General features: G+C 43.5%; 2 protein-coding genes across 3 annotated transcripts in view; one reads left to right on the forward strand and one right to left on the reverse strand.

The window, feature by feature from the left end:
- The window catches only part of LOC118370553 (dipeptidyl peptidase 9-like), a 28,728-nt gene extending 27,269 nt beyond the window's left edge, over nucleotides 1-1,459 (forward strand). For both annotated transcript variants that reach the window (XM_052477154.1, XM_052477155.1), the window contains exon 21: nucleotides 451-1,459. In XM_052477154.1, coding sequence (XP_052333114.1) covers nucleotides 451-543 — 93 coding nt within the window. In that variant the 3' untranslated portion in view covers nucleotides 544-1,459. The remainder of the gene's footprint in view (nucleotides 1-450) is intronic.
- A 3,119-nt stretch (nucleotides 1,460-4,578) lies between these two features.
- On the reverse strand, nucleotides 4,579-12,088 carry angptl4 (angiopoietin-like 4). Its single transcript, XM_035755604.2, has 7 exons — nucleotides 11,436-12,088; nucleotides 10,349-10,459; nucleotides 10,167-10,257; nucleotides 7,109-7,222; nucleotides 6,756-6,851; nucleotides 6,007-6,285; nucleotides 4,579-5,866 (listed from the first exon to the last, which is right to left on the reverse strand). The coding sequence occupies exons 1-7, from the start codon at nucleotides 11,946-11,948 to the stop codon at nucleotides 5,682-5,684; spliced, it is 1,389 nt and encodes a 462-aa protein (XP_035611497.1). The 5' UTR covers nucleotides 11,949-12,088; the 3' UTR covers nucleotides 4,579-5,681.
- Between the last annotated feature and the right edge of the window lie 467 nt (nucleotides 12,089-12,555).

Below are 12,555 nucleotides of genomic sequence, written 5' to 3' on the forward strand. Positions count from 1 at the left end.
GCAATAACACAGTGCAGCTGTCAAATTGGACAGCTTTGCTTAACATACTGTAGGGCCTCAGTGTTGGAATGCAACAGTTGGGTAACTACTGTGCATCAACTATCTCTACGCTACCCATATTATTTTCTCCCTAACATTGTTGCACAATTAGAGAAAATACTGCTACAGTCTCTTCCATGTGCTGTCAAAGTGGGGCCCAGAAGCATACACTGGTATGCGCCTATATAGCATGAAGCCAATGTCTTAATTTATGACTAAACTGTCACTTAAAAATGAAAGCCAGCAGACCAGAAAGTTGGGCCTCTTTATTAGTGTACAGCTTCTTGGTATGAATGGGTTTCAGGGAATATTTTCAGAACATTGCAGATTGTAGGTAGCTGGAGTCACATGTGCTGTACAGTATGTACTGAAGCAGGAATTAGTGGTTGATTTTCCTCTGTTGTTTTGCAGGTCTACCCCAACGAGCGACACAGTATTCGCTGCCCAGAGTCAGGAGAACACTATGAGATCATGCTGCTGCACTTTCTACAACAATACCTCTGAAACCGGGGTGAACCTCCCCCTCCCCCCGATAACCCCTCAACCTTGGCATAGAGACCTCACACTCTGCAGCCACGCCCATCCACCCCACATTTACCGTGAACTGGAGATCTCACTCCATTATGCCTCCACCTCTCTTTCTGTTGCTAGCTCTCTCCCTCTCTTTCTCTGTTGCTAGCTCTCTCCCTCTCTTTCTCTGTTGCCTGCTCTCTCTCTCTCTCTCTCCCATTCTTCCTTTCTCTCACCCCTACATTAGGGTGGGGGGTAGGGTTAGGTTACCTGAGGTGATCCAAGGCAGTGTTATCAAGTTTCACTGTGGAATGAAAGGAGGACAACATTATCTGGAGGCTGAGCCGCAATCACTCTCCCTTGTTTTCCTCTTCACTGGAACCATGATTGTTTTGCCAAATGTTTTTCTTTTTCCTACATTTTATTCACTCAAGTCAGTAGTAGGAGTGGGGTTCCTCAAACAGGAAATGGAATCTAGACAGACAGGCAGACAGAAAGAATATAGCTATAATACTTACTGTGAGTTTAAGCCTTGGGGGTGGTGTGTAATGGCTAGCTGAAGAGACCCTGCCTCTACTTGCATTCATCAACTATTTTAAGTGTGTATTGTTAAAATAAAATATTTGTATGGATTCTTATTATTTTATAATGAGCGTCAAACGAAGTCCCTCATTGATATAGTCATTTTTGCGCCCTTTCTCTAATCTCGCCTCGCATTACATTGCTCAAGGTGTCGTCTTGCCCCCTGAAGATACAATATTTGCCAAAGTACTTCTGACTTCTGATCATGCTGTTATTTTCTTTTTTTACTCCAATAACGATGCAAGTGTGAGCAGCCGAGTCTTAAACAGCTTTTTACCACCTGAATAAAATTTATACATGACGATGAATAAATGTATAATGAAATCTCCGCTCTTTGTTGTTATTTCATTTGTCCTAGATGAACATGAACAAAGATAGATGGATGGATGGATGGATGGATGGATGGATGGATGGATAGATATATAGACACGCTTCTGCTTCAATGTGTCATATTGTACATGATAACAAGTGTGAGTGTCAATGGTCAACTACGATGTGATTGATATCTTAAACACAGTGAAACTACGCTCCATCTCAGGGCTATTCATCTTTCCACGTGAGCAGGACCCTCCTAGTTTGTTGCAGAGTGGGAAAGACATCTCTTCTCCCTTTGGAACAGCAAAGCACCTTTTAATCATTGCATCCACCTTCCCTTTGGGAGGGGGGCAGTTGCCATGGCCGCCAGGGATCGATGCTTGTATTTTTATAGATGAGCTTGCCCCAGCGAGAGTGCTTGAACGTGATTGACGCTGCAGATGCCTTGATGTTACTGAGTAGACTGCAGTCCATGTGGACCACCGCATGAAGCTTTGGTAGCCATTTTGAGCACCTGTTTCAGAGGGTGAGACGTTCAACTGCAGCTCGAAATAGTTTATGAGTGAAGTTGAATTGTATTCTTTTTTTTTATATTGCAAATGACTAGTCAAAGTAACGGTTTACCCTTTGGCTACCTTTTTATTGATGACAACGACAAAATATTTGATTTGTCATCCTCTATGAAAAATGCATCTCAAGAGTTTTTCTTTTCCATGTGTGCATGATCCCTACCGGACAGTGAATTTTGACTCTTGAAAGTCAGAATAATAGCCTGATTGTCACAGAAAGACAATTACCAATTGGCTAGACTCACATCGGCACCCAGGCAGAATGCTGTTTGTTCTGCCCTTCGAGGCAGAACTGCCCTCAGAACAAGATTGATTAAGGAAAACTCCACCTGAGCTAGCATTTGATCGAGGTCAATCACGAACAGCGGGACATTGGGCATTGGATGCCCCTTCCTGTCATTCACTCTCTCTGAAGGTGTTAGAATGCACATTAGCCGTAAAGCCTGACACCTGACCAGATTTATCAGAGGTGTGAGACATTGAAGTTGACGGAAGGAAGCCTCTGGACATAGCTTGTTTTAAGATGACTTAGCTGTTAATTCTGGGAGAATTACAAGAGGTCCACATGCATGGTGCTTCTAAGACACTATACACGGATACTGTTAACACGTGTCTCTGTCTCAACCCTAGCCTGCCTAGGGAAGGTTGTTTTCTTTCCCTCAGGTATTCCATCCAGATTTTATGAGTGGCTGCAATTTAAGGTGAATTGGTGAAATATTATGTTTCCTTACTGTGGTGGAAAAATGGGAGAGCTTCACTGCTTTTACGATGATGGAATGGCTTCAGTACTGCAGTCTTGATCAAATGCAATATTATCAAGCCTGGTAAATATGCAAATAAATCATTGAAATTGAGGCAAAAAAAAAAAAACATATTGATTTGATAATAAGCACGTTTGAACTCGGCTCTGTGTCAGCTCAATTTCAATCAATACCGCTAATTGGAGGAACCCTTACTCAGCCTCACTTTGTAAAAGCAAACATACCTTGACACAGCAGCCCGTCCCTGTTCAGCACTATGACACGTTTGTCTCTGTAGTTTGTTTGTGGGGAATCTTCACATTGGGAACCATTTGCTAGTAGAGATGGGGGATGCAGCTGGTAGAGTTAGGGCCTGTCTCTTGGCTGTGGGGCGCAGCGCAAGGCAAGCTTAAGCACGGCCAGGACATTCCTCTATCACCTGCCAGGCAGTATGCAAAGATCTGATTAACCCTCTGTGTGTGAATGGGATGGATTAGTTGGCAAGTCTGCTTATCCATTTTCCAATCAAGTATCTCATGCTGACCTACCATCTGTGTTGGATGGAGTGTTAAGACTACGTTCACTTGACTGTTTTCGAGTTGGCTACCCTAGTCTGTGGGAGGTACCGCAGCGGGTCCACGATCTTACTTATTTGAGGAAAATATTTTGGGGAATTTATGTGAAAAATGATCATTTTTATGAATTCCGCTAGCTACAGTAGAATACCATTGTGGATACCATTTATGAAGGAAGTTAGGGGATGTTTTAACTAGCATTGGCACAATTGGAAGTCTAAAGGAACAGTTTAGCACGCTAGCTGTTCCTGTTCATCTGTCTAGATTTTTAAAATTTATTTAACCTTTAACTAGGCAAGTCAGATAAGAACAAATTCTTATTGACGGCCTAACCCTCCCCTAACCCGGACGACGATGGGCCAATTGTGCGGCACCCTATGGGACTCCCGATCACAGCCAGTTGTGATACAGCCTGGGATCAAACCAGGGTCTGTAGAGACACCTCTACCACTGAGACGCAGTGCCTTAGATCGCTGCACCATTCGGGAGCCCATTTAAATGGCGTCATTGCCAACATCTCGAAATCCCTTAATATGGAGGAACTTGCAGTCATTGGAGCTGATTACTGGGTTTTTTTTTCTTTATAGAAAAGTCTTAGGTGGGCAATTTCAGTGTCAACTTAAACAACCAAAACCAGATAGAATGCTTGCAGAAAAGATATTGAACTATACATATAAAAAATAATACCATCTTTGAGAACTAAAAAATTAAAAAGGGAGAATCGAGCATGCCCATTGATTTTGATATGTTTGAGCAGAGGCAATTACCCAATGGCAAAATGCATAAATTGCAGGAAATCAGCAACATTTTCTCTCAGCTCAGTGGAAATATGTGTAGAATTGCAGAAAATGTGCTTTACAACAGCAAAATCTCTCCCCTGGCAAGATACCTTTTTTTATAAACTAGGAAAGTATGAAAACTGTCTTCCAAATATATTCATTTCAAAATGTTTTACTTCTACTTGACATTTATCATTCACCTGATGAGAAGTCAAGACATGACTTTTTATTTTTTGCTAACATATTATGGGGTCCCTGGGCAAGAAAAGTTTGAAAACCCCTGGGCTACGATGTTCATTTGACTAGTTTTCAAGTTGGCTAACCATATTCATTTGACTGTTTTTGGGTTAGCTACGGATGTTCATTTGAAGTTGTCTGACATATTACTTCATTCTGACTGCATACATGGCTCACTTCTGGTTTTGTATTTACAGCTGCATCAGTGTGTTTGATCAGAGCTCAGACAATATTGGTTCTTTAAATAATTTTTATTGACTCCTATTGAAGCCAAAAATCTGTTTATTTTCTTTAAAAGAAAAACAACAATTTTACACCTGAAAAACATAAAATAGACTATATAAATTACAAACAGACAATACCAGAAATATATAAAGATTCTTTAAAGCTTTTAAATAAAAAAGGGAAAAAACTAAAAGTCATCGACAAAGAACACTAGAGAATGTGACAACGGGTTGCAGTGAAGGTTCATCATACAGAATGAAACGACTCTGGTCATTTTAAATGCAGTCAATATGACTGAGGAATAAAACGTCTCCACTAGAACGCAACAGTGGAGCAGGAGCTTACTTTGATTCAAAATAAAACTGCAGGAAAAAAATAAAAAGTGACTTTGTACAAAAGGCTGGAATTGTGCTTTGCTCCATAGAGGAACAGACAAATGTAGACAAAGAAACCATTATTGTTTAAAAATTCTTAACACACTTTCTGTAATCCTAGTTTACATTGATTATTTATTTACATAATGCCTTTGAATAGCTAATGCCATTACGTTCATGTGGAAAACAACTAATTGTTTCAGTCACCATTTTGGTCCATACAATCAGATTAATAATAATGCCCCACTTGTACAACTGCAGTGGAGGGCAGTGTTCATGCTGACAACACCGTATTCTAGCTAGATGTCACTGCTCAACATCTGGGTAGAGCGCTTGCATTTAAAAACTTCTGTCAGATGGGTCTCCACATGTAGAAAATGCGTTGTTTCTTGGAACACAGAACACACGTTGGCACTCGCCTCATTCTGTGCCATTCATTTCCACTAAGGCTGATGCACATGTACTTCTTCACTTCTTAAAACAGACATTTCTGCATTGTTCGGTTGTGTCTGTAGCCGAGAGACTTGAAGACTTTCAAAAAACAAAGCTTTGGAAACAAGGAGCCCATTCAACTATGAGTTCATTTTGGCTTTTATGATGGCCTTGGCTCTGTTGGAAGCCTAAGTGGGCGAGGCCTGGGATGAGCAGGTCGCTATAACCTAACTCGTCGGCCAACCGCCTCTAAAGGTGTTTCAGTTTAAGAAGAGAAAAGTCGGAAGATTGCTGGGTCTCTCCTCTACGACTTGTTCTCGATCGCGATGGGTGCGATCATCATGACGGTGGTCTTCAGGGGATAGTATCGGCCACGCCAGGTCTTCCAGAAAACCCCCTGCTTCCTCTGATGCCTCTGTTTGGGAGGAGGGCTCATGAAGTAGCGCCCGTTCAGGTTGGAGCGTCCGCAGTTGCTGAACCACCAGCCACCTGGGGAAAGAGCGCAAACATCTAGTTAGATTGGCATTGGTGCTACATTCCAAATTTGAGTTACTGAGAGATACATCTTGAGACCTCAAGATCAAATTCGGACAAAAAATTACTTTGAACTTGGATGAAGAGGGGCGTACCAGAGAGGTGTTTGGCGCAGTTGGTGTCGCTCTTCTGGTCATTGTCTTGGTCGCGGGTGGAGAAGGGCAGGCCGGAGGCGTCGGTGGCCAGGGAGCTCTCCAGGTTTCCGATGGAGGTCTCCTGGATGTGGAGGGCGTAGTGGCTCTCCTCCCCGCCCAGACGGATGGGGTACTGGACCGTCTCAGAATCATCCATCCAGTCGGAAAACTTGACCTTGAGGGTGTAGTCCGTGTCTTTGGCCACGGCGTGCATCTTCTCAAGACCAAGCCAGAACTCACCTAGTGAGAGAGAGATTAAAAAAGAAAGGGTTCAGACCTAAGCAGTGGCTGTGGCAGCGTGTGCAAAGTCTGCATACATGTGTCTTCGTTAATTTAAAAGATCTGATCGTAATGAGGCCGGTAATCACTTAATGGAATTTAAAAAGGAATAGAACATGCGATTTGGTCACTCCAGGCACCTAAAGCCATCAGTGTCATTAAAGCTGCAGATTAGATGGTTGTTTGTGCCAAACCTGCCATATCAAGATCCACCTGATCTCTCGATCTTGACATCTACAATCCTGCATTAGTGATAGTATCAATACTTGTTAATCAAACTGAACTGGGAGGTTTTCGGGTCAAGAGCGCTGTGCTGTACTGTTCTATGCTGTGGCTACAGGTGGTACTGTCCGAACCTCGGCGTGACCTCGCTAGCTAGCGCCAGTGGAATTTAGTGAGGGAGATGAGAAAAGATAAGAGGATTTATTTACCACTCAGACTGCCAAAGCCGCTCTGGTAGGCCAGCCATAGCTGGTCAAAGTCAACTGAGCCATTCTGGCGCCTCTGGATCACAGTCCAGCCACCTTCTGTAGAGAGGAAAGAGGAAGAGTAGTTGGATTAGTCTTGACCATGAGCAATTTACCACAGCCAATTGTCATACATGTAGTGATACAATGTGTTTAAAAACTACGCTACAGGGAAACCTTATACGGTGACTTGTCCCCTATAGGGGCTTCTGAGCTATCCTTTTGCCTGAAGATTGGTTGTTGGACTAGTTAACGATTGCTAGTTAAGCCCTGTAAATAGAACACAAGGGTATAACCCTGGCTATAATGCCACTTACCGGCTGTCATTTCGCAGCAGACCTCAAAGGATTGGTAGTTTAATGGCTGAATGGTGTACACGCCACTGGCCGTCTCACCTTTCAGGAACAGCTCATGGCAATCGGAGGCCATCTCTGAAATAACAAAAATACAACATGGTTCACAGTTCGTCCACACAGTCTCTCAAATAGTTAGTATCAGTGCACGTCGTCAATGTCCGTGTCCTAACAGTGCTTTGGCCTTTCCTCTAAACCGGAACAAATATAAATCAACATAAAAATACATTCTAAATGATTAATTCAACTAGAAAATAAAAACGCATTGTAATGGCTGAAATGGAGTTAAAGGAACGGAGTCAAACATTTTTTATTTTAGTATGCTACTAGGCAAGTCAGTTAAGAACACATTCTTATTTAAAATGACAGCCTACACGTGTAGGCCGTCATTGGAATCAAACATGTGGTTTCCATACCGTTTGATAGGGTTTCATTTATGCCATTTCAACCATTACAATGAGCCCCTCCTCCTATAGGTCCTCCCACCAGCCTCCACTGCTGGGATCCCTATCATTGACTTCTCTATTGTAGCTCTCTGGGTCTATGAATGCTTGCGAAAAAGAAGGGGCCTTATCGTGAAGTGTGTTAATCAATAGTTGGATACCCTATAACACAGAAAGAGTTAATGTGTTGTGCCCTAGTCCGAACTGGGGGGGGGCTGGGGGCTCCTTGCTTAGTAGTAAACATGACCTTTCTCCCAGTTCCCAAGCAAACTTCCACCTCAGCTGCCTGGCAACTCGCATTCCTCCACCCCCTTCTGTCCTCCCCCTCCCCCTCCCCTCCTGTTTGTCACACCTCCCTCACATGCACAGCAGCCAGTCAGTGACAGAAGTGCATGGCCACTGCATGCAAAGGGAATGCTCAGAGAGTGCTAGGAGCATGCTGTCGCTATATGGGATAGAGACAGCGTCAACAAACGGTCTGGGGAGCCCATTGGATGTAATGTGCCTGATAAGGCATGAGTTAGTGCACAGCACAACCTTAAGTGTTTTCCAGAAAATTGTTCACGTTTATATGATGCTGACTTGAGAGATACTGCACATGTTTATCCGCTATGATGCTCTTTGTCTGCACCAATCGCCTAAACTATGATTCAAGATTGAAATTGGGACCAATCAATCAATATCGGTTTGACTTGGTTGATATTTGTTTTCAAGTACAAACATGAGCGCCGACCGCAACACATCCCTCTTCTGGAATGACCCTTCTAGGCGAGGCATGAGCTCTATTGGTTAGCGATGGGTAGTTGTAATTTGCCTTGCGTTCAGAGGGGTTCTCCTCAACTTTGGCACAGTTGCATTCATCTAGGCCTGAAGAGGCGGGGGTCTACGGGGATGGAGGAGGGGAGAAGGTGGACAGCTGGCTTCTGACAGATCTGGGGGAACGGTTGGACATTCCTGAGGGATGGGCGATTATTTGTTTTATGGGAAGGAGTACAAAGTGGAGAGCTGGAAGGATGGAGCAAGGCAGCCCGTGTCATCAAAAACAACAAAGGATGTGTGTGCAAAGTTCACCAGACAAAATTAGACCACCTCCATTTTCTGTTATGACTTTTTTTCTGGCTCTGGCCCAGAGGACCTAATCTGAAGAACATAGCATACTAGATTTTGAAATTCACCCCTCCCCGAGCTCTGTCAGATCTGTAATCCCTCAGTGATCGGGGTCTATTGTGACCCTGAGATAACACTGTCCGAGACGGCTGAACTCTCCCTCAATGGAAGTGCAGCCAGAGGACTTGTTTCTTTTATAACATTCCTAAAAATCCTGCTGTCAGAACTTGCTGTGAGAGGACTCATTGTGTTCGCCTGAGCGACTGCATCTCCAAGCTCCGGGGTTCACTTTTCAACTACTTCATTTAGTGGCTATAACCACAAATGATGTTGCTTGTGATTGAGAGAGAGCGATTGTTTTTAACAGGGAATATATATTGAAATTGTATAACAATGGTACTTTCTTCTTCAATTAACTCTTGAGTCGGTCAATCGCAGATCTGACCAACATCCATGAAGTGGCATGGTTTGCATAGGGATCATTCAGAGGGATATATAAACTCTTCTAATTTCTTATTGATTCATTCATATCCCTTCATGCTAGATTTTTAGTGTGACCACCCCTCTGAGGACGAAACAGGAACTTGCCACGGAGTTAGCCCTAATCCTTGTTCCATTGCCAGAAACCATGAGCCAACCCTATACCGCCCTGATGAAAGCCTACGTGATGAGTAGTACATTTCAGATGGGAACAGCTGCCTGACATAGGGTGTACTGTAGGTGGAGGAGCTCATGATCACTTTTACAATTACTGCACTGCAGTATTGAGTAAGACGGGGGAGTAGCCTCACTTAATGTACACTTCCTGATGTGATCTTTTTCTTTATACTGTGAATACATGCTATTTTCTGTGAACCCAATGAAAAACACCCAATGGGCACAGATGTCAGTTCATTTGTTTTGAGTCGTCAACTAACATGAATTCAACGTGAAATCAACCAAATAATGTCATTGGATTTAGGTTAAAAGTTGGGTGACAGAAATACAAAATGTCCCTATGTTGATTACTTTTTGCAAATCCAATCAGTTTTCCACATTGATTCAACGTCATCACATCACATTTTTTGTTGTTGAATTTACATGGAAAAATGTCCCTAATGTCGCGTTCAAAACAACTGGGAAATCAGACATCTCCGAATTATGTCTTCAGTGCGTTCAAGACAACTGGAAACTTGCGAAAAAACAAGCTCCGACTGGGATTCATCAGATTGGGATTTCCATCAGACAAGTAATCAATCATCTGTGCACAATTTCTCGTGAGCTTTGGGCAGTAAAATGCGTGCATACAATAATCTGATAATTAAAGCTAATACACCTATACTTCAAGTAATGTAGGAACAACTCTAGTTAAAGTTTACGTTTTAAGCATCTTACTGTCCCTAAGCAGATGGCATGGGACGGGAGGTCAGTGTTTGGGTGTCTTAAAAGTAAATTGAGTCAACGGATTCGACATGAAGCTTGGTTTTACTTACCGATGGGTGAGTCGCGCTGCTCAATGCTACCATTGTGAACGGCCTCCTCTGGTTTACGCCTGAATGCTGGTCTCTCTTTTGTCAGCTGAATCTGAGGGAGCAAGAAAACAAAGCTTTAAATAATTCATACAAAACAATCGCATAAATAATTATACATTTTCAAATGGACTTGTGTTCCACACCTGGTTTTGCAGGGTTCTGATGCGCACGTTCTGCTTGTCAAGTTTATCTTGCTGGAGTCGGATTCTGTTGACCAGGTCATCAATACGTTTATTCTGAGCTTCCAGCATCCACTGAAAGAAAACAGATCAAATTCGGGTACCCTGTAAATCTTTCTCCTGCGACGTAATTGTAAATAGCCTAGGTTACTTATAACATGACTAGCCCACATTGACCTACTAGACTATATCCAGAAAACACAACTCATATCCTTCGGAGCACATGTCCAAAATCAACGCTGGCATTTGTATTTTCCAATCGGGTAGTTTGGTTACATAACGCGGGGTTTTCCATCCCTCCCACCAAAATGGCCATAACAATAAATTCTTTCGAGTTCAGGTGCTATTGCAGCTGTAAACCATTTATAAAATCAAGCGTGACATTTTCCTAAATTGGACCATGTTCCAAATTTCACGGTTTAAAAATTAGGCGTGCAGTTCCTTTTGTCTGGCAAGATTTTGCGTTCTCTCTGCACATAGTCCAAGCTCTTCAGCACAATAGTAACACACCCACTGGCGTGCCTTCTGTACAGTCCCAGTGACTCAAGGGTTTGCTGGAGATCTTTCTTTACTGTATTCTGAATATCTTTTGGTCAATTGAAATAACGCCAGACCATATGTTCTTGTCCATCAAAGTGCATCACACGGCCCCCCCTCCACTTGTTTTTCTGAAGATGGGTAGTGGTAGCGAATAGGCAATTTGTCAAACTATTATGCAGGACTGATGTATAATACTAGTAACCTACTGTATTAAGCATGACTTGATGTTAATCAATTCATCTATTTTTCTGTGATGTTTTGTCATGTAGCACAGTGAATGAATAGGCCAGGCTGTTTACTGTAAAATTGCCTTCATACAATTGAAATGATTGGATACAATGGCAACTGCAGAGAAGTAAGCTTACAGAAGGGGGAGACATGCAGCAAATCAGCTCAGTTTGTCTTGTCTGTCGTTTGCTCTCCTTTCACATCAAATGCGCAATTTTTGTATTATAGCTTTTTCAAACAGAAAAACAAAGTATCCCCAAATAGTCTTGGATTCCCACCTTACCTGAATGATGCGGGCATCGCTGTAGTTGCCTGCATTCATGTCGGGCAGCCCCTCTCCCTGCAGCATGCCATCCACCTTCTCCTCCAGCTTGTTCATCCGCTCATCCACCCTCTTCCTCTCCTGCTGCATCTCCTCTGTCCTCTCCCTCAGCTCGGCCGTCACGTTGAGCACCTGGACTTCCCTGTCCTCCAGCCCCCGGGCCCGGGCCTTCAGTGCATCGCCCTCCGCCTGCAGCCTCTGACCCTCCTTGCCCAGGTCGGCCACGGTACCGTTGAAGGTCTTCAGCTTGGCAGTGATATCCCTCATCTGGCCCTTGGTCTTGTCCACATGCTCCTTGAGCCCCTGACCCAGCTGGAGCAGGCCGTGGGCGATCACGTTCACATCGTCCCACGCCGCATATTGCACCCTCTTCTCCTTCCCGCCAGCGGCCAAGCCTCCTCTCCTCTCGAAGGGGTTGCCGGTGGCCATCAGAATGACCAGGCACAGAGTCACAGTTACTAGTGTTGTCTTCATTGTCGCTTGCTTTCCTTTGTTTGTTAGTTTGTTGACTCGGTTTCTTTGGTTGGTTTTAATCCTCCGGTGGTTTGCAGAGGCAAGCAAAGTGTGCACCCTTTCCAGTTGGTTACTAGATCTCAAGCTCCTACTTCTCTGTGAGGAGCACTTCAGTTTTATACTTTCAGAGCCCTTCAACTCCAGCCAGCTGGCTGATCTGATTGGCTGGCTGAGCAGAGGGGGGAGATCTGCTCTCTGGTTTCTTCCCCACTCTTGTCTAGAGGAGGACTGGGAGGGGAGCACATGATGTAACAATGAAGCTGGTTTCCATCAGTACCCTTAGAATACAGTGAAGAATTGAGATTTTCGGGCAAACCCTTGCACATTGCCATGCACAGCTGTATGATAAAGACAGCTTTTTGTGCAAACACATTAGGATGTATTGATGATCATAAGGATGTTAAACAGAAAGCTACTGTCTCTATAATGTTTCTATCATTCCGTACCCAGAAAGGGGTTCAGACTTGTCAGTACACTAGAAATTGACAATCAGACAGCTGTATGATAAGGGATAGATTGACGCACTTTGAACACATCATGATGTAACAAAGAATGTGGTTCACATCAA

Source organism: Oncorhynchus keta, chromosome 23 (genome assembly GCF_023373465.1).
Source record: "Oncorhynchus keta strain PuntledgeMale-10-30-2019 chromosome 23, Oket_V2, whole genome shotgun sequence".
Lineage (NCBI taxonomy): Eukaryota > Metazoa > Chordata > Actinopteri > Salmoniformes > Salmonidae > Oncorhynchus > Oncorhynchus keta.